This window comes from Apium graveolens, chromosome 2, assembly GCF_009905375.1.
Source record: "Apium graveolens cultivar Ventura chromosome 2, ASM990537v1, whole genome shotgun sequence".
NCBI classification, from domain to species: domain Eukaryota; kingdom Viridiplantae; phylum Streptophyta; class Magnoliopsida; order Apiales; family Apiaceae; genus Apium; species Apium graveolens.
Window position 1 is genome coordinate 279689507 of NC_133648.1, and position 20089 is coordinate 279709595.

At 32.7% G+C, this 20089-nt stretch overlaps 2 protein-coding genes and 1 long non-coding RNA gene across 5 annotated transcripts; all 3 read left to right on the forward strand.

Annotated features, from left to right (window-relative positions):
* The first annotated feature begins 292 nt into the window (after positions 1 to 292).
* Positions 293 to 4860, forward strand: LOC141706322 (uncharacterized). 3 transcript variants are annotated; one of them, XR_012568766.1, is made up of 4 exons: positions 293 to 429; positions 1663 to 1881; positions 2007 to 2064; positions 4737 to 4860. It is a non-coding gene; the product is annotated as an uncharacterized LOC141706322 (long non-coding RNA). The 3 variants fall into 3 exon arrangements; XR_012568764.1 differs by lacking the exon at positions 4737 to 4860 and adding an exon at positions 2904 to 3590; XR_012568765.1 differs by lacking the exon at positions 4737 to 4860 and adding an exon at positions 2239 to 2714.
* Positions 4861 to 12100: 7240 nt separating this feature from the next.
* LOC141701328 (uncharacterized) lies at positions 12101 to 14451 on the forward strand. Its single transcript, XM_074505008.1, has 5 exons — positions 12101 to 12293; positions 12379 to 12631; positions 12722 to 13333; positions 13466 to 13740; positions 13880 to 14451. The coding sequence occupies exons 1-5, from the start codon at positions 12101 to 12103 to the stop codon at positions 14449 to 14451; spliced, it is 1905 nt and encodes a 634-aa protein (XP_074361109.1).
* Positions 14452 to 14460: 9 nt separating this feature from the next.
* Positions 14461 to 15384, forward strand: LOC141701338 (uncharacterized). The gene has a single exon (XM_074505015.1). It carries the CDS (start codon positions 14461 to 14463, stop codon positions 15382 to 15384), a length of 924 nt encoding a protein of 307 aa, XP_074361116.1.
* Positions 15385 to 20089: the final 4705 nt, after the last annotated feature.

Consider the following 20089-nt stretch of genomic DNA (forward strand, 5'->3'; position numbering starts at 1 on the left):
TATATATAGTCCCACTTAAGGGAGAATTTTTTATATAGAAAATTATGGAGAACCAATCTCAACCATTCATTTTAATCACAGACTGAGTAATGGCATTTTTGTAATTAACAAGAGTTTTAAGTCTAATTTTATAAAATCAAAATAAACACACACCATCAATTCTATAACGGCTTGTACGTACAGACAAATATACACACGCAGAACAATACACACACTAAGCTGAAGAGAAAGAGAGAGGACACACCATCAATTCTATAACGGCTTGTACGTACAGACAAATATACACGCGATACACAGAACAATACACACACTAAGCTGAAGAGAAAGAGAGAGGAGAAAGAAAGAGTGAAAGAGAGAGCTAATCGAACATTCAAATCAACAATTACAGATGCTATTTAAGTTATAGAATCGAAGATTTAGTCAAAAAAGGTTCAGAATCGTTGTTTTTAACTCAAATTTCATGTTATTAAGCCTTATTTTGTATATTTAGGGGTTTTGCAATCGTTTTTAAAGTTCAATTATTTTTTTTTCGAATTTCATAAATAAATCAGTATTGCAAGAAGATGTTTCTAATAGGTGAATTTTTTGATTGTATATTTGAAGTTCTATTGTAGAATCTAGATTTATAGCTTGTTTTATGCTTGTATATTATAATTTTTGTAAAATAATGACATAAATTTATGTGAATGTATATTTCTTTGTAGATTTGTTGATTCTATAGTAGATTTATAAAAAAATGATTTTCATTCTACAATAGAAGCAGTTTTAGAGTTTAGTACTTTTATAATTTGATTCTAGATCCATTGATCTGTTACTTCTACACTAGATTGGGAAAATTGATATTAATTCTAGATTATGAGCTTGTTTTGGTGTTAATGGTGTTTGATTTTAAAGAGAAATGATGTTTAGAAATTTTGTTTTATCATTTGATTCTAGATCTGTTGATTCCACGGTAGATGCATAGAATTTGATTAAATTATATATTAGAAGCATTTATTACATCATATTGTTTAATTTTACATAAAAATGATGTTTAGAGTTTTGTAGTTTTATAATCTGATTCTAGATATGTTGATTCTATAGTAGATTGGGAAAACTGATATTAACTCTAGATTAGAAGCTTATTTTTGCGTTTATATTCTAGTTTTAATTATTTTAATAGAACTAAAAAAGGATTACTTTTGCCGGAAACTTCTGCATTTTATCATAATATAGATTCCACAGTAGAAGTTATAAAATCTTATTATCTTGATTTTTTAATTATTTATAAATTTTGATTCTACGATGAAAGCTTTTTAATAATTTTTTTTTAGTTTTTTCGTGTATTGTAATGATTCTACACTAGAGTTATACATTCGTATTTCTTAGCAATTACTTTATGGTAGAATTTTTTTGGTATGTGTTCTCTAGTAGAATTTTTTTGTAGTGTGGTTTTATAATAATTGGTTTCGCAATGTGATTGTGTAATGTAATGTTTCTGAACTCTGTAGTAGACTAAATTTGAATTCAGCTAATGCTTGTATGTGTTTTGTGTTATAGGGTAGAAGCATCTACATTTTAAGTGTGTACTTGTAGTTTCTAGTCTTGTCGTATTCGGTTTTAAGTTGATTTAAGGTTCAATAATAGACTTTTATATTTTACTGATGTATTTTTATCCACCAGGTTGTCATCACAAAACAAAGGGATGCACCAGTTTTAACTTTTGTGTTCACTTTCAAGGTCACCTCCCTTCCCCCAAAAGAAACAAAGAGATGGTATCGAGTTTGTGTGGCCAAATCAGAAGCCATGGAATGCCATTACCATTACTGAGTAGATGCTTCTACCTTCCTTTACCAGAATCTTGCTAGTGCGCCATATTATAATGGTGTCCTTAAGTAGGCGGTAAGCAGTGAAAGGCTAAAGAGCTCGGTTTTTTTTCTCATTTACATGACTTGCTTTTTTCTATACTAAATTATTTTCCCCATTTCACATAATGTGTCAATACTTTTTTTTGTCATCTTCACTAGTCAGGAGGTCGAAAATCTATCAGCTATGGAAAAAAATTGGTGGAGAAAAGAATAAAAGGTATTACATTCGATCTTACAAATGTAGAGACTGCGAGCATGGATCTAATTAGTTCCTTTTTCTTTATTTAATTTTATCTTTTCTGTAGTCTATCATGCAATCAAAAAATGAATCGTAGAAGCCAGTTATATGAACTTGCTAATGTAAATCATCTAACCAGTTTTTTAAAAGCAGGGTGTGTTTGATGTCGACTGAGATTGGGTTTTACACAACTTTATTTAAGGAATCCATTTTGATAAGTTTTGCAAGATTCATAATGAGAAATTTTATATCCATGCTTGGAATACGATTTACGTATATCAGGCATTTCATATTCTTTGGATTTATTGAAATGGAATGCTGCTGGAATGACAAATGACAAGGGAATGCTATAATATAACCATGTACAAACTTTCACCTGTATTTGGATTGTAGAACACCTGATCTAAAGATTACTATGGTATCATAATAGTTAGGTCTCAGAAAACCACCACAACCAATACATTTTATTAGTAACCCAACAGGAGTATTGTTGTAAATATATAGTTATATAGTGAAGATTCATGATTAGTACTGGAAATTAGATCAATAGATTCTAATGTATCTATAGCAGTGTAACCATGGTATGTATAGCTACTGAAATGCCAGAATAATGTATTTTCCATGCAACTTTGTTCAAAAATATTTAGATTGATTAATGAAAAGCAAATTTTATTTGTAAATATCTGGTAAATGATTCGGCTTGTGTAAAAGGGGAATCAAGAGAAATACTCGCAGTGTTAAAATGTTATGTTCTTGCATACTTTTCAATGCTTTCTGGTATATTTCTACTGGGTATTGATCGCCTGCATTTGGTATAGGCTCGGCGATAACTGCCCTAAAACGGTGACCACCCTTGGAATTTATAGTGAGTCCACTCGATGGGAAGATATCCCTTAGTTGTTATGCTACATGGAGAGCAAATGTTATTGGGTTTATAAATCTTTTAGTTAGTTGTGTTCATGTATGGATTATGGATGTAGGCACAAGGATACTGAAGAGTTTAAGCAAGCGCTTGAGGAATAGTTAAAAAATATATTTGAAGTCACATTAATGAAGATGATAGATGTATTCTGTAATTTTGAGTGGGATAGTAGGTTGCACCAAAACGTAGGACATTTATTATTTATGGAGCCTAATTTGATTTTTCTAAGTGGCCAATGTCAGTAGTGCATGTCATATTTAAGATTTAAATTTTAGCACAATGATATCTCATGTAATGTTATTCTGGAACCAAATGCTAAGTTATCCCGTTGATTTTGTGTGTTTTTATGACTAAACATTATAGTCATATGGCTATTATTAATCACCTGGGTAGTGCTAAAAATTAAACAGAAGAAAGAAAAGTCATATTACAACAGCTTGAAACAAGAAGCAATTTACAGTCGAACAGTTAGTCAGGATCCTACTTTGTGTTTCTAGTGTGGAGCGCAACTAGAGATGCATAAAAACCATTTTGGATACTGATCAATTTCTCATGTTTACCTTTCTCCACGATGACTCCACTTTTAACCACATCAATCACATTCGCGCCTTTAACCGTGGACAGGCGGTGAGCTACTACTATTGTTGTCTGATTCACAATCACCTGATCTAGTGCATCTTGTACAACTCTCTCTGATTCAGTATCTAAAGCACTTATAGCTTCATCTAGAAGTACTATCTTTGAAATTTTGACTATAGCACGAGCAACGGCAACACGCTTCTTCTGCCTACCGGATAACTGTATTCCTCTCTCCCACCTCGGTATCATACCCCCGAAAGTTTCCATCAAATAAAGATTGCATCAGACCTAATCTTAATTTCTTGCAATTTTGTTTTTTATCAATGTAATATAAACTTGGTTCAGTTGTGTATTTCTCTAACCTGTTGTAATCCGGCTATGAACTGATGAACATTGGATTTTTCTGCTGCAACTATAACTTCAGCTTCAGTTGCAGCCCCACCTTTACTATAAGCAATGTTGCTCTAATTGTATCATTGAACGAGGCTGGTTCTTGGTTTACAAGCCCCATCTCTTGCCTTAACCACTTCAATTGTAAAGTTCGTATCTCTACCCCATCAAGTGTAGTGTTACCTGAGTTTGGATCATAAAATCTTTCCAGAATTGCAATCACAATTGGTTTCCCGCTTCCACTTTCTCTAACTAAAGCAACTGTCTGTAATATATCATCCGAAAAAAATATAGAAATATTTGGATTTGAACACTACCAAAAATCTTGAAAGTAAGAATGACTTGCCTTGCCACTTCAAATTGTCAAGCTATGGTCTCGCAAAATTTGAACATCAGGTCGAGTTGGATATAGGAAGCTTAGGTAGTATAACTGTATGTCTCCATTTAAATTTGGTAATGTAACATTAGATTTTTCATTGAGGTCTATTTCTGACTTTCTGTCTAGGATGACAAAAATAGATGCGGCAGTTGTTCTAGCTTTGAATGAATCTGATGCCACTGAACTTGATTGAGAAATACTGATAGCTTCCAGTTCAAAAAAAAAACTTGCAATGCAAGTAAAATCTCACAATATTCGAATCATCTATATTTAGACGTGAATTACTAACAAACTTGTGGAAAATATAGGTTCTTACACGATAATGACGTGATGTAAATTTCCCAATAGTGATACTATCAACTCATACCAATGTTTCTGCAGATGCTTAATATAGGCAAACTTGGCAATAACTTGTGATGCAGTTGATCGAGTACGTCGCACATCACGTACGGGGAAGAAATTATCTTGAGCAAACACGTCTTGATCTGCTCCTTTACAACTACATCAAGTGACAACCATTCTAGAAATTTAATAGCTGTGATGTCACAAGGCAGAAGAAATATACCAAAAGACCATTGTATTATGGCCATTAGTCTAACATGGATAACACTGGCACATTTGTGCACACATATACAAAATTCAGCAACTATGCATCATTTTTCAAAATGATATACAATGTAGAAGCTAGAAATTCTAAACACGTGACACAACCTTACTCTTGAATCATCAAATATTTTGTATTTATAATAGATTTTAAGAGAAAAATAATTAGAATCCTTTAAAAAATAAGTTTATGTAACAAACACCCAGTTTTTTGACATTTTTAGAGTATAATATCGAAGGTACCTCTTAAAATATAGATAACAGGACTAGCAAAAAATCATTGTTTCTATTACTAATATTTAAAAAAAAATACCTATATGTAAAAAAAAGACCTTAAAAATTAGAAAGTATAAAAACATAAATTATGCACTAGAAATATAAACAATAAAGTGCAATAATAGTATTACAAATAAAAAAACTATAAATAAGAATATATGCATTGAACTTCTATACAATAGAATCCAATTTTTTTTAATATATTAACCAAATAAACTAGTTAATTTAATTCTATACTAGATTCACAAAACACGCTTAAAACTTTGAGCATAAGATTTTAATACTAATAAAAAACCTAAATGTCAAAAGAAATCTAAAGGTCAGAACCTAAAACAAACTCAGGAAGCACCGCAAATTGCAACACATTAGCAGAAAGCAACATTTGCTTATATTCTAATCGTTACACAGTTGAGCAAAACGATCAGCACTTTCCAAAACAAGCAACAAAATCATATTTTGTAATTATAAACTTTCAATTCTACTTTAAAATCATTAAATGATTATGCAAAACATACTAAAATAAATTCTAAAATGTAATTAAATTGAAACAAAGATCAAATAAGAAAGTTTGGAAATGGTTCTAATATAGAATCACACGTAAAATTAAAAAAAATCAATTCAATTGATTATTTACAATGTAAACATTTTGATTCCCGGGTAGAATCATATGATTTACATCAAGTACATATCTTGACAAATTCCAAATTAAACTCCCTATAAAATCTAATATAGAAGCAAATTTTTTGCACCAGAACAGAGAGACACAAATAAATACATAATTTAAAGCCAGTCTAACATATAGGATGTGTAACTAAATTAATACTTTTTAAATTTATACATTCAAAAAATGTTTTAAGTAGATTCTACAAAAAAATCAAATTTAAGTATATTATTTTGCAACGAAAGACTTAGGTATATGATTTTTTCCTCTAGTTATGTACATTTGATTCTACATTCGAACAATTCTCTTAGCAAAATTTCAATAAGATGAATAGTAATAAAATAATGCCACTACAACAAAAATTGATTTTACATTCTACATGTATCTATACAATTTTATATGATTCCACTGTAGACCACAAAAGTTGGCGTTAACTCTTAGTGAAAATATCAAGCAATATCAGTTCTCAACCATAACTAACCTCCAAAAAATCAAATATGGCCTTCATTTTTATTATGATATATACAATTTCATATAAAAACCCTAATTTAATGAATTTAGTAGTAGAATCAAACTTCATTATAAAAGTGTAACCTTTAGGAACTTAAATACATTGAGACGAATTTTAATTCAACAATCATTAGGACAAAAAAGTAAAGAGGAAGAGAGAAAGCTAATGAAAACGAAATTTCAATTATAGGATAAAAAACTTGAACTTGATTGAGATAGAGACATACTTTTCATTAAAATTGCAGAGATCGAGATGATTACAGGGAGATAGGAATCGTCAGAGATATATGAGCTTATATTCACAGAGAGAATAGATATAATGATTGAGAAATTGCCGAAGTAATTCATCGGAGAGAAATGAAGTCGGAGAGATATTAATCTGTAAGAGTTTGTGTGTATTCATTTTTCATTTAATTGTAAAATATATATGGGCCGTTAGATCTGTTTGTCATCCTTTGGCCGAGATTAATTGGGTGAGTTCTCCACTGTACTCCATATAATTTGGTACTCCATGGACTATTAGCCTATATATATATATATATATATATATATAGTTTTGGTCCACAACCCCATGCCCCGCATTATTTTATTGCGGCAGACCTCCCGCAATGAGAGGCCTGTTTTGATTTAATTTCTAAAATAATAAAAAATCATATTTTAATGAATTAATTTTTTTCGATAATGACGGAGTTAGAAAATATATAATTAATTTTAACAACCATCTGTTCTATATTTTTTACTTTTATTACTACTTCCCATTTATTATCAAGTGTATAATGAGTTAAAAATTTTAAAAAAAATTAGATATATAATCGGAAAAATAATTAAAATATTAGTTTTAATGTAAAAAATAAAAAATCGAAGATAGTAACTGAAATATATGAATGGAGTATTGCTAAAATTGTTTATTGATCGAAAGGTGTCGTTTTCGTCGTCTTCCGAAGACGACACCTTTCGATCAATAAACAATCATACTTATTTTTCTAAAACTTTTTTGAGTAAATTCTAATCAAACTATTTCAATTTAAAGTTTAAATATGTCAAAATTATGTATAATAAAACATTTGTACGACTTAATAAAGTTATGATGAATTAAATATTTTTTTATAAATAATTTTTAATTTTAAAAAAATAAACGAGGACAAAATAATAATAAAAAATCCCTCCCGCAATGCGTCAGTGCGGGAGGTGTTCGGCCCAACCCCAACATATATAAAATATTGCGGCAGATGGTTAAAGAACTACCTACCGCAATGTTTCATTGCACTTGTCGCAATGAAAGAATGCTGTAGGTGGCAGATGATATTTTTTTTATTTGTTACGAAAAAATATTTAACATTCCGGGAGCTGAATTCTTTCACTTTTTAGCATTATATTCCTTTATTATAAATTAATTTTAGGCACAAAAAAACATGTTGCGAAAGTTGAGGGGGAGACTGTTGACTGATCTGCCGCATACACATTGTGGCAGGAACCCCTAAAACAATACTTCAAAGCGGCAACCTGTTCTGCCGCAATGAGCAATTGCGGTAGATCGGTCAAACTCCTCAACGTCTAACCGGTTAATTTTTATTAATATTGGCACAAAAAATGATATTGATTTCACAAAAAAATATATGAATATTACTAATATTATTTTGAATTTATAATTTTACCTGATTAATATTGATATTCGAAAATATAATTGAATTAAAAATTTTAACTCGAAAAATAAGAATTTGATTTAATATTTGAACAAATAATTTTATTTTATTTGCACACAAAAAAATTTAAATTCATATGATATTTTGAACAAATAATTAAAAAATACTTTTTTCACTCAAAAATTTGAAATTCAATATTTAATTTAAATATTTTAGTTTAAAATATTAATTCAAAAATATCAAAATATAAGTTCGAAAAAATATTTAAAAATTCATTTTAACAAAAAAAATAAATTAGAAAAATAAAGCGGGCAGTTTTGTACTTTCATAATTTTAAGTAATAATTTGTTAAAATAAAGAATTTAATAATATAAATAGTAAATACAAAATAAAAACATAATAAACAATAAATAAATAAATTATAAATTGAAACATGAATTTAAATTATTTATATATATTCATTATCTATTATTTTACAATTATTTCAAAATAAAACTAATATTAAACTTTGAAAAATATATTAATCATGGAGTTGCCGCATTGACATATTGCGGATACCGCAATGAAGCATTGCGGGGGCTGCCGCGATGACTCAATGCGGCAGGTGGTTCCTAGAAACCACTTATAGATTGTGGAAGGACACCCATATATATATATATAATAAGAATGTGTTAGTGTATTATTTTTTTAAAAAATTGGATGAAAAAGTTTGATTTACCTATTTATGATGTTAGATGAAGATTTACCTAATATTACTAAATATTTCACTTGCACCAAGTGAGATTCTTTTGTTTTTTTGAAACAAACTGATAAATTTGCAGACCGCATATTAGGTACAATTTGGTTATAAAAAAGAAAGAGAAGGTGTAGTGGTCATATCTGTAGAGCAGGCCGTTGGAGTGACTTGATTCCATAAATGGAGTAAACAAAGACCAGGTGTTAATTATGTATCCAACTTGTCCCAAGAACCAGCATAGTTTGTCTGGTGTTACATTTGCAGTTCCCAAAGAATGAGTTATGAGTATGAGGCCGAGAAGCAAGCAACACAGAGCCATTAAGTAATTTGTAGTATTGGTTCCCTTCCCACGTAAGGCCATCTGAACAAGGCTGGAATCCGCTCACAACTTCCAATATGATATGATAATGAATTCCCAGTACCTGCTTTTCCCTACCTTCCTCCCAACCCACAAACTCCTATCGAATTGCCTTCTCCAGGTACCGGTGCCAAACTACCATCTGTTCTCTCTCCCACCACCAAAACGCTTGTCTTAATTTATGACAATGCACCCTCCATCATTCAAGACGTGCCTACAATACCAAACGCACAAGCCTACTTTATTCTGCCTCTCTTAGCTTTCCCAATGTCATCATATGTCTGGGAAATCATGGGCAGACCTTGTCCGGATATACATATCATTTAAGTCATCATAAAATTAATTAAATTATCATAAAATAGATGTATCAAGTAGCTATTCAATTTCAACGACGACTCATTTAAACCACTAAAATACTAATATATATCACTCCATTAGATTTTTTAAAATTTGTTAACAAAAGTGTGTTTGCCGTGTATTTCATTTGTTAACAGAAGTGATGTGTTATCCCTGATAAAATAAGACAACAAATCTGTACATCCACGAAAATGCAAGGCAAAAGATAAAGTGCTAAACTACTTTCGCTTTAAGAAGCTAAATGAAATAAGAACAAAACTAAACAATAGAGTAGAACATGTCATTTTAACTAAAAAGAGGGAAAATCCCAACTCAGACTTCAAGCATCACCTGAAAAATACTCGAGATGCCTTCCCCCATATCTATGTATATAATAGTTCCTACTGACCCTTTTGAATAGTAATTTCAACCCCTTTTTAGTATTGTATCCACCAAGTTGTAAAAAATTACTAAAGTTGCTACTGATTAGTTTTTTAAAAATACATATTGGATGAGAATAAAGATTATATTGGATGAGAAGAAAACTTATGTTGAAAGCTTCTTAAACTTCTCTTGGAAGGTAAGAATGTGTCCTATACACTTTTGAATTTGAAATTCAAATTCTAATTAGTTTCTTTAGGTTAATTAGTGACTTCTCCCCCTCTTTTGAATAGTGTCTTCACCCACTTGAAGATTGTGTATACAAATTCAAGTTGTTAATTTGACTACGGGTTGATTCATTGTGCAAGGTATGGGTGGTGAAGATGGTGACAAGTTCTTTAACCTCGAAGATTTGAATGCAGATTATGGTCGGAAGTACAGAAGAACGAAACAATTGAATCATAACAAATAGAATGTGGTTGTCGACTCTGCTGTTGCTGATCGTTGTGCTTTATCTTCTTCCACAGGTAAGGAGTACGACCACAGGTAAGTTAGTTGTTATTGAATACATTCTCTTCGTATGTGTGAATATAAGTAAGACTTCTGTTTGTGTTTGTTCAGCACCCGTGTTAACAGGATCAATGGCCAACGTTCATACTCCGTCAACCAAGACGAACCGATCACCTCTGTTCACCCCAGCAATAATTAGTAGTGGGAGCCAAAACAAAACACCTACAAGTACAGATTCTAATTCTTACAAAATTTAAACCCAAACATACTTAGGCTTATGTTCTGACTACCCATTGTTTTGTCTGTAATGCAGGTATGTTGACGGAATCCACGCCAAATATTGTTAGGTTGGTGGGAAAGAGGAGGAAACTTGGTGACTTGCCTAGGTCAGACCACTTGAATGAAACAGCTGCAAGTACTGTTTGTTTTCTTAATTTACTCTGTGTTTTTCTTGCAAAGCAACTGCTATTTTATGTTTATGAAGCAATAATGCGTTTAATATTTGGTTGGTAGAATGTAGTAGTCCTATTGTTACTCCCCGATCAAATAGCATAGTAAACTACATGAATCCTCTTGAAGGTAGTCAGGACATAACTCCTTTATCAGATGTAACAAATACAGGTAGCGCCTCATTTTTTAGAAATATGTTGAGAGGTAAATATTAGATTCTAGCATTGTTAAGCTTTTGTCTGTCTATCCTTATGGTAACATGAATAACTAAATAATAGTTGTTTTAATTATGAAACAGAGGAAACGCGATCAAACATTAATGATATTTCCTTAAATGGACGTGAACCTTTGAACCGGAAAGGGAAGGAAAATTATCTTGGATTTGGTAGAGAATTATTCGCAGATGAGATTGTTAGTGATGATAAGGAAGAAAGTAATGACTTTAATGAAGGTGAAATAAATGTGATATTGCGTCTTTGTTATGTCTTACGTAATTATGATTTACCATTTAATATTTTCTTGCAGGTCCGAATGTAGTTGCTCCTTCATTTTTGTCTGATGATTCTGAAGGATCAGATTATGAAGCAAGTGATTGTGAATCAAGTGGTAAGAAAAACAAAGATGTACTCCTAAAAAAGTATCCACATTTAATTTTGTCAAACTAAAATAAAAAAATACAGATGATGCAGATTATCTTAGTTGGTCGCTTGATGGTGATGATGAAGTCATTGTTGATAGGATGAATTCAGATTGTAATTTGATGCAGAGCAGACGTGCACCGCGACGTGTTGTTCCTGAGGAGTATACTTCTTTGGGTGGTCCTACTGCCATATGTTCGAAATGTCATGCTCGGATGTGGAAGGAAGAAAGGGTAAATAAAAATGTGACTAAAGGTTGTCCTATATTTTCTCTTTGTTGCATGAAAGGTGCTGTGAGATTGCCTCCAATCCCTCCTACCCCTGAGTATTTGCTGGATTGATACAACGACAAGAAAAGAGGTCCTACTTTTCATAGATTGATACGACTTTACAATGCAATTTTTGTCTTTACTTCTACCGGTGGTAACATAGATCATTCAATTAACAATGGAAGGGCGCCTACAGATTAAATGGTCAGAACCACCATGTTTTTGGATCTTTAATACCGAATGACAATAAAACCCCCAAATTTTGTCAACTTTACATTTATGACACCATTAACAAAGTTGATAATCGTCTTCGGTGGGTTAGTGTTCATGACCGAGAAAGTGTTGATAAAGAGGTTGTACGAGGTCTTATAACAATGTTAGATGAAACAAATCAATTGGTTGGTGAGTTTAGGCAGCAACGTGATTTGTATGAAAGCGATGAAATAGTTGAGCTGCAGATTACACTCAAAGTTATCAGATCTGAGAGTGGAAGAGAATGTCATATTTCTAGCACTGATGAAGTTGCTGGCATTATGGTTGGTGACACTGAAGAAACATGTGGGGACCGTGATATTGCCAATATAATTTCTAATTTCTAATTAGATTTTTGTTTGCATATTGCCAATATAATCTAAATTTTCCTATTTTGCAGTTATGTATGTCGTCGAGTTTCAGAAAAGAGGCCTTCCACATGTACATATGTTAATATGGCTTGATGCTGATTCAAAAAAAAACCTCAAGCAGAATGTGGATAATTTTGTATCCGCAGAAATCCCAGATCCTTTATTAGATCCGGTTGGTTATGCAGCCGTGAAGGAATTTATGATCCACAGTCCATGTGGTTTGCAAAATGTAAAGTCTCCATGCATGAAAGATTTACGTTGCATATGTCATTTTCTGAAAAAGTAAGATATAGGCATACCCTTTTTTGTGTCATTTCAGAATCCAGTAAGTTACCCTAATATCTAAACTTTGTAATAATTGAACGGTTTCAGGTACTGTACTCGAACTACTTTTGATGACAGTGGCTTCCCGATGTATATGCGACGCAGGACAAATATTACTGTTGAAATAAGGAAGGCTGAGCTGGACAACCAGTGGGTAGTACCATACAGCCGGGATCTTTTAGTCAAGTATCAATGCCATTTGAATGTGGAAATATGTTGTCATGCACGCAGTCTTAATTATTTATTTAAATACTATTTGAAAGACCATGATCGTGCTACGGTTCATGTCCAGAGAAAGAGAAAAAGGCAAGCGAATGACACTGATGAGGGGGGAATAGATGAGATAAATGCATATTTTGATGGGAGATATTTATGCGGTGCTGAATCAACCTATAGGATTTTTGGCTTCCCTATCCATCATAGAAGTATATCTGTTGAGAGACTTCAATTTCACTTACCACGTGACAAAAACTGCACCTTTCGTGCCAATGAAGCGCTAGGGAAAGTTGCTGCCAGGGAGAAGAACAAGTTCAGTAAACTGGAAGCCTTTTTTTATTTAAACTCTGTTGATGTTAATGCACGGAAGTACACTTATGATGAAATCCCACGGTTTTATGTGTGGAATGATGGTGAGAGGAAAAGGACCATGAGGAAGCGTGGGTTTTAAATAGGTAGATTATGTTATGTGCATCACAGCACGGGTGAGCCTTGGTTTCTTTATTTATTGCTTACGAAGGTACGTGGTGCCAACTCCGTTGAGTCTTTACGTACCGTTAATGGAGTATGTTACAGTACATTTCGCGATTCCTGTAAAGAGTATGGTTTACTTGACGATGATAAAGAATGGCATGAAGTGTTGACTCAAGCTTCTGCAAGTGGATTACCTCCCCAGGTTCGACAGCTTTTTGTCCATATTATTGTCAATTGTAAAGTCACTGATTTGAAGACTTTATGGAGTACACATTGGAAGAGCATGGTTGATGACATTTTACTCAGACGACGTCAAAGTTGTCCAAATACCTTATTCGCTCTTAATGACATGGAACTGCAGTTCTATGCTTTAGGAGGTATGACACCTTTTTACATTACAGTGTAGGACAAATTTTAAAATTTTTGTGGGCTGGAAATGCAGTCCATTAATTGTTCATCATTTTTTCTATAATTGGGTGAATGCTGTTAAATAGTTTTAGATATCAAATATTGCAGAAATAGATGAGTTGCTCTGGTCAGTTGGTAAATCCTTGAAGAAATTTGATCAGTTGCCTCAACCTCCTCGCAGCTATTTGAACAATGGAACAAACAATTTAATAATTGAAGAGACAAGCTATGACACCATGAAGATGGAGTATGAAACTGCCAAGCTACTACAGGAATGTACAGAGGAGCAGGGGAAAATATATGATGTAGTAATACAATCTATTGACACTAACGTTGGAGGGATTTTCTTCGTTTATGGTAGTGGGGGTTGTGGAAAGACATTCTTATGGAGAACTCTTATATGTAAGTTACGTTCACAAGGTAAAATTGTGCTTCCAGTTGCTTCTTCAGGGATTGCTGCCACATTAATGCCCGGTGGTCGGACTGCGCACTCCAGATTTAAAATTCCAATAGTTCTTGATGAATGTTCAACATGTAATATTGCCCATGATTCAGATGTTGCGCAACTCATAAAGCAGACACAACTAATAATATGGGAGAAGGTGCCTATGCAGCACAAGTACGTATTTGAATGCCTAGACCGATCGTTGAAGGATATCATGAAAGCTGTTGATCCATAACGTTATGCCATGCCGTTTGGCGGTATTACCGTAGTTCTGGGTGGTGATTTCTGTCAAATCCTCCCAGTAATAACGTATGGAGATCGTGCTAATATTGTAGCTGCTTGTATCACTAGGTCACGGCTGTGGTCCATTTGCCAAGTATTCTTGCTGACAGAAAACATGCGTTTGAAACAAGGTGAGAGTGATAGTGAAAGTGAAGAGCTTAAAAAGTTTGCAAAATGGGTACTTGACATTGGTAATGGCCAGGTCAGTCCACCTCGAGTCTGCAATTTCCCAGTCACTGAAAATCAAATTTTAATTCCGTCTCAGTTTTGTGACGTACAAACTAAAAACACAGTTGATAACATGATTCGTATCACGTATACTAATTTTGCTCACAAAGGGCACAATACACAGTACTTGAGCGAGAGAGCTATTTTGACCCCTACCAACCAGACTATGGGCCACCTCAATTCGCTTATTGTAGACAAGCTCCCCGGAGAATCTGTGTCCTATTTTAGTGTTGATGCTGCAGAGGAATTTGGTGGGACAGATGAGGATCTGAATGAAGCCTTCCCAATAGAGTATTTGAACTCCTTAAATGTAGCTGGGATGCCACCTCATGATCTGAAACTAAAGGTTGGGGCTGTTGTTATGCTAATGCGTAATTTGAACCAAACCCTAGGTTTGTGTAATGGTACAAGGATGATTGTGACCAAATGCCTGAGATTCTGTGTGGAGTGTGAAGTAATCTGTGGTACATTTGTTGGTTCGAAGCATTTCATTCCACGTATGGAGCTTTCTCCCTCAGATACAAAGATGCCATTCAAATTGGTACGGAAACAAATGCCTTTACAGATTTGCTATGCCATGACAATCAACAAATCTCAAGGTCATTCCCTGCAGACAGTTGGGCTATACTTACCTAAGTCAGTGTTCAGTCATGGATAGTACTATGTTGCTATTAGTCGAGTAACCTCACCCATTGGCCTCACTATATTTGTTGATGATGAGTCTGGTGCAGCTACAAATATCACCCAGAACATTGTGTACAAAGAAGTTTTTTACGGCCTTCAAGAAGCTTAGTTTGTTTGAATTTATAAATGTGTAGGAATACATTATTGTTATTAAGTAATTATGTAAATCTGATTATGGGAAAATGTTTTATTGTGTTAAATACTTTGCTCTTAACCATTATATATTGTAAATTATGTTACAGATTGGTAGTAGTTTATTCTTCTACAAATGTATTATGAATTATTTCATCTTACATGTAACATAATAAAGAAGAATTAGGCCTATGACCGTAGAAATAGGTGAAGAAAAGGGGTATAATTAAAATGTGAATAGTTGATCAAACGTAACAAACTTCAAAAGTACAAATAAGTACCGAATTAAAGTACAAATAACCTTCATGCCAGATTGGAAGTGTAATTAAGTAAGGATAATAACTCTGAATGTGTAGTTATTTTGGTACATGAATCGTAGTCTGTTGCCTGCAACAAAGTTATTGTCGTAGGTGAAATCGTTCCAGCACAATCCAAATCGACATGTTTTTCTCTTTCGCTGAACAGCGACATACCAAGTACCATCTCCAAATAGAAGTCTGATGAGAGTAGATTTGGTCCATGGTCGAAATACTTGGAGCATGTGTCTTGAGAAATACTATATGGAAGATAAAAAAAAAGTTAAGAGGACAAGTACATATTAACCATGATCAAATTTTTACAAGGACTGGGTACAGGTAATCTTACCACTCCGTTTCCTCTTTGATCAATATGTGACGACAACAGAGTTACTGTGAAGGAAAGAGTATTTTCTTCTTCACCAAAATATACTTCTGGATTTGCTTGGGTGGCTCCTGAAGCGGCATGAAATTTTACAATTACTTATGTAACTATAACAAGTCATTAACCCATCAATTGAAATGTACCTTCGTCCACATTTGCCTGAGTTGCATCATGCAAAATCCCAGGTATTTGACTTCCTCCCGATGATATCTCATTAACCAATCTTGGAATACAAATAATTAGTTATAATATTGCATACATCCCAATGATCACCCGCATAAAATATACACATACGCATGAAACTATAACAAGTCATTAAGGCATCAATTCAAAGGTACCTTCCTCGATATTTGCCTCAGCCGTATCATGCAAAATCATAGGTAATTGACTTTCTCCTGATGAAATGTGATTAACCAATCCTCGAATAAAAATAATTACTATTAATTATGCATATAGGCCAACAAACATCCTACCTAAATGGACAGAGTACTGTTGTACCTGTTGTTTGGCCTAGCGATCTCTCCAAATGAGCATTTGTTATAAAGCAAATAAAATTGGTTATTCTGTATGGTTCTTTGGTAATATACTACATACTGAAATGAAAAGTACCTGAAGAATCTGAATCTGACGTAGACATATCAGTAACCTCAAAACACACTCTTTTCCCCAGCTCTTTCAAAGACACTTTAGCGGGTGTAGAATGAAGAATATCCATACAATTTTTGCTAAATATTGTTAAGTATAGACTTGATGTACCAACACAATCGAAGAAAATCCAAAGACTCTCCCTCACAGAATAATTGTTGAAAACTTCATCCAAATCGAACAAACTTTTATTGTGCTCAGAGAACTTAGCAATGTACTGCCACCCGTCACCAAACGACAGCCTAACTTTGTCACCCAATATTGAACCATAAGTGTCTATAAACTTTGATGGTAATTCCTATATAGTACAAATATAGATGTGAAGAACATAAATGTATTAGCCACTCCCTAAAATTGTTACAACAAAAGTAAGTTATGCAATTATGTAACCAGATTCCCGTCATGCAGCATGTCATGACTAACCATTTTGAAACATTTTTTGACTGAAATTCCACTTCCATGAACTGCCCAGGAAGAATTCAACATGGTTAACAATTTTGTCATATACAGTTAAAGGTTTTTGAGGTCTGATAAAGATTTGCAAATTTACCTTCAGTTTTTGATTCATTGTCATTATCATTGTCAATGTTACTTATATTCAACCTCTGCGAATGCTCTGTACGCGAAAACACACAAACATCCCCTTCTTTCAAGTTCACATATTCACAGAATTTTGTCCACTCTTTGTTAAAGAGCAAATTCCCATTCTCCATTTCAAGTTTATAATCCAAGTACTTTTGTTCAGGCATAACTGAACCCAGGTCATTTGTTCATGTACATTTAATCGGGCGATTACATCATTGGGCAGCACCTAACCAATATAGAATTAAAATTGAACTTAATAGTAGAAATAGCAAGCGGAACTGACATTCGATTGAGAAAAATGTAACCTGACTGTAAGCATTTTGTTGAAGGTGTTTTTTGTCAATGTAAACTCTGTCACTTAGGCGGCTATCACCCATTGCATTGTAGAAGAATCTTAATGCCAGTTTGTCAATTTCAGCCGGAGTAATAATTTCTCGATCATGTCCTATACCGCACACTTTATGATACTGAATAGGCCTTAGTGGGCAATCAATCTCTACCGTATTACCACCAAATATTTGAACATGAAAATGTCCATGGTCTTTGTAATCAAGAAGGAAGACACAGTATAGTTTCATTGCATAGAAATCCATAATTTTCCTAACATTTCCTATGCATGCATTGGAACTATCCAATGAACATTGCCATGCATCACCATTTCTAACCCGGAGATATACTGTTCCGGTCAATTGATTACCCATATTTTTTATAAACTCCTCAGGCAAAGGCTGATTGGGGAAAATATAAATAGATTAATTGTACTGACTAAGCAAATTCGAATAGAACTGAAGTACAAGTACATGCCATAATATAAAGATTTGTAGGAAATAACATACCAGCTCTCCTTTGTCATATGCTTCTACAAAAATAGGACATAGCAATTGCATTCCTTTTATTCTGAATAACACACTCCTCCCACGTCATAGTTAGCCGCCATCAGTACATATATGTCTAATAGTTTAATCGATGATATATATTGCAGACATGAACAAATACTGAAGATTGAAGAAAAAAACTTCTTACCTCTAACAATGTGCAATGAACCAATCAGAACATAAGAATCCCCTTTCTCAGTTTGTGAAATACTCTACAACCCCTTTCCCTCGCCTCTCCCCCTGCGTGTTCAATAACTGCAACTTGCAACTGCAATTGGGTTGTATGTGGTTCAATTCAACTTTTTTTTAATTAAAATGTAGAGCTCTTTTATAAATATAAATTATGTTATGCACTTATTGAATTTAACTAACTCATATATTCGGTCAGACATTATTTCAATCCCTTATCATATCGATTTGAAGGAGTGTACAATTTTTTTTTACCGCAAATACTAGATTCTAAAATTCTATTATTATAATATTGCATTATATATTTTTATTAAGTAACTATTATATATATAATTGAAAATTAAAAAATATAATTAAAAACTATTTAATATATATAATAACATTCAATCAACAAACTAACGAATATATAAACATAAAAAGATAATATTTTATTATTAAAAAGATTTAGGCCGACGAATGGTGCCGCCCTAAATTTAGGACGACACTATTCATTGGCCTAAATTGGAATAGGCCACTGCTGGGTAGATTTGGACCGAAATCGGTCCAAATTTAGGCCAATAGGCCAGTCTATGAGATGTCCTTCCATTTGGTCTAAATCTACGTCCCAAATCATATATCAATTTATATTATTTCGATAAATAATATAATGTTATTATAATTCGTTGATACTAATTCACTTACCTATTTATATTAAATAAAAACCTAACAATATATAATATTATAAGAATCTCGAACTGTAACCCGCTAAAAATATTCAATTATTTGACAATTTTTGAACTATTTTGAATTAGTATTTTTATTCCAAAGAAGGTCGGTTAATGCATCTTAAAGGGCAAAATAAGTTTGTCAATGATTTAAATTTTTAATATATTCAAATAAATTGTTCGTATGGAGTATTGTCATTAATATGGAGCACTGACATATGTTAATGTGCAACCAAATATATTATTCATTCGAACTCAAAAATTAGATCTGTTAAAAAACTATTTCATATATATAATTACATTTTAAAAAAAATGTAAACAAAATATATTTACTGAGATGTTATTATTTTATGATGATTAAATATATCTATTAACTTATGAAATTTTGGTTTTGGACAATTGGTCCTACAAGTTACTTCACTAACCCACCCTTTTATTTTAAATACATCAAGATTATAAATACTCCCTATGTCGCTGTTTAGTTGTCACATTTGACTTTGACCCAGTCAAATTGACTAAAATTTGACTGAAATGTATTAATATTTTATTTTTAAACAAAATTAAAAAAATTACATCACCGAAAAGTAGATTTAATATACGTTAATATATAATTTATAGTTTTTTTTAAGTAATATAAGAGTAAAGTTTAATCTTCGGTAAGAAATTGGTCAATTTGACTTCTATAAAAGGAAATGTGAACTAAATAGGGATGAGGGGAGTAAAAGGAAATGTAATCATAGAAGTTGTTACACATGTAATTTCATGTGTCTAAACTTTGGCCTTACGAATTTTGACTAGCTCTTTAACTTGAGCACTCACATCATATGTTAATCTTTAGCCAAACATATTATTCATTTGAATTTAGAAA

Coding starts and splice junctions, on each gene's coding strand:
- LOC141701328 (XM_074505008.1), top strand. CDS start 12,101: ATGTTAGATGAAACAAATCAATTGGTTGGTGAGTTTAGGCAGCAACGT. Junction 12,294..12,378: donor TGAAGAAACATGTGGGGACC/GTGATATTGCCA, acceptor CCTATTTTGCAG/TTATGTATGTCGTCGAGTTT. Junction 12,632..12,721: donor ATATGTCATTTTCTGAAAAA/GTAAGATATAGG, acceptor GAACGGTTTCAG/GTACTGTACTCGAACTACTT.
- LOC141701338 (XM_074505015.1), top strand. CDS start 14,461: ATGCCGTTTGGCGGTATTACCGTAGTTCTGGGTGGTGATTTCTGTCAA.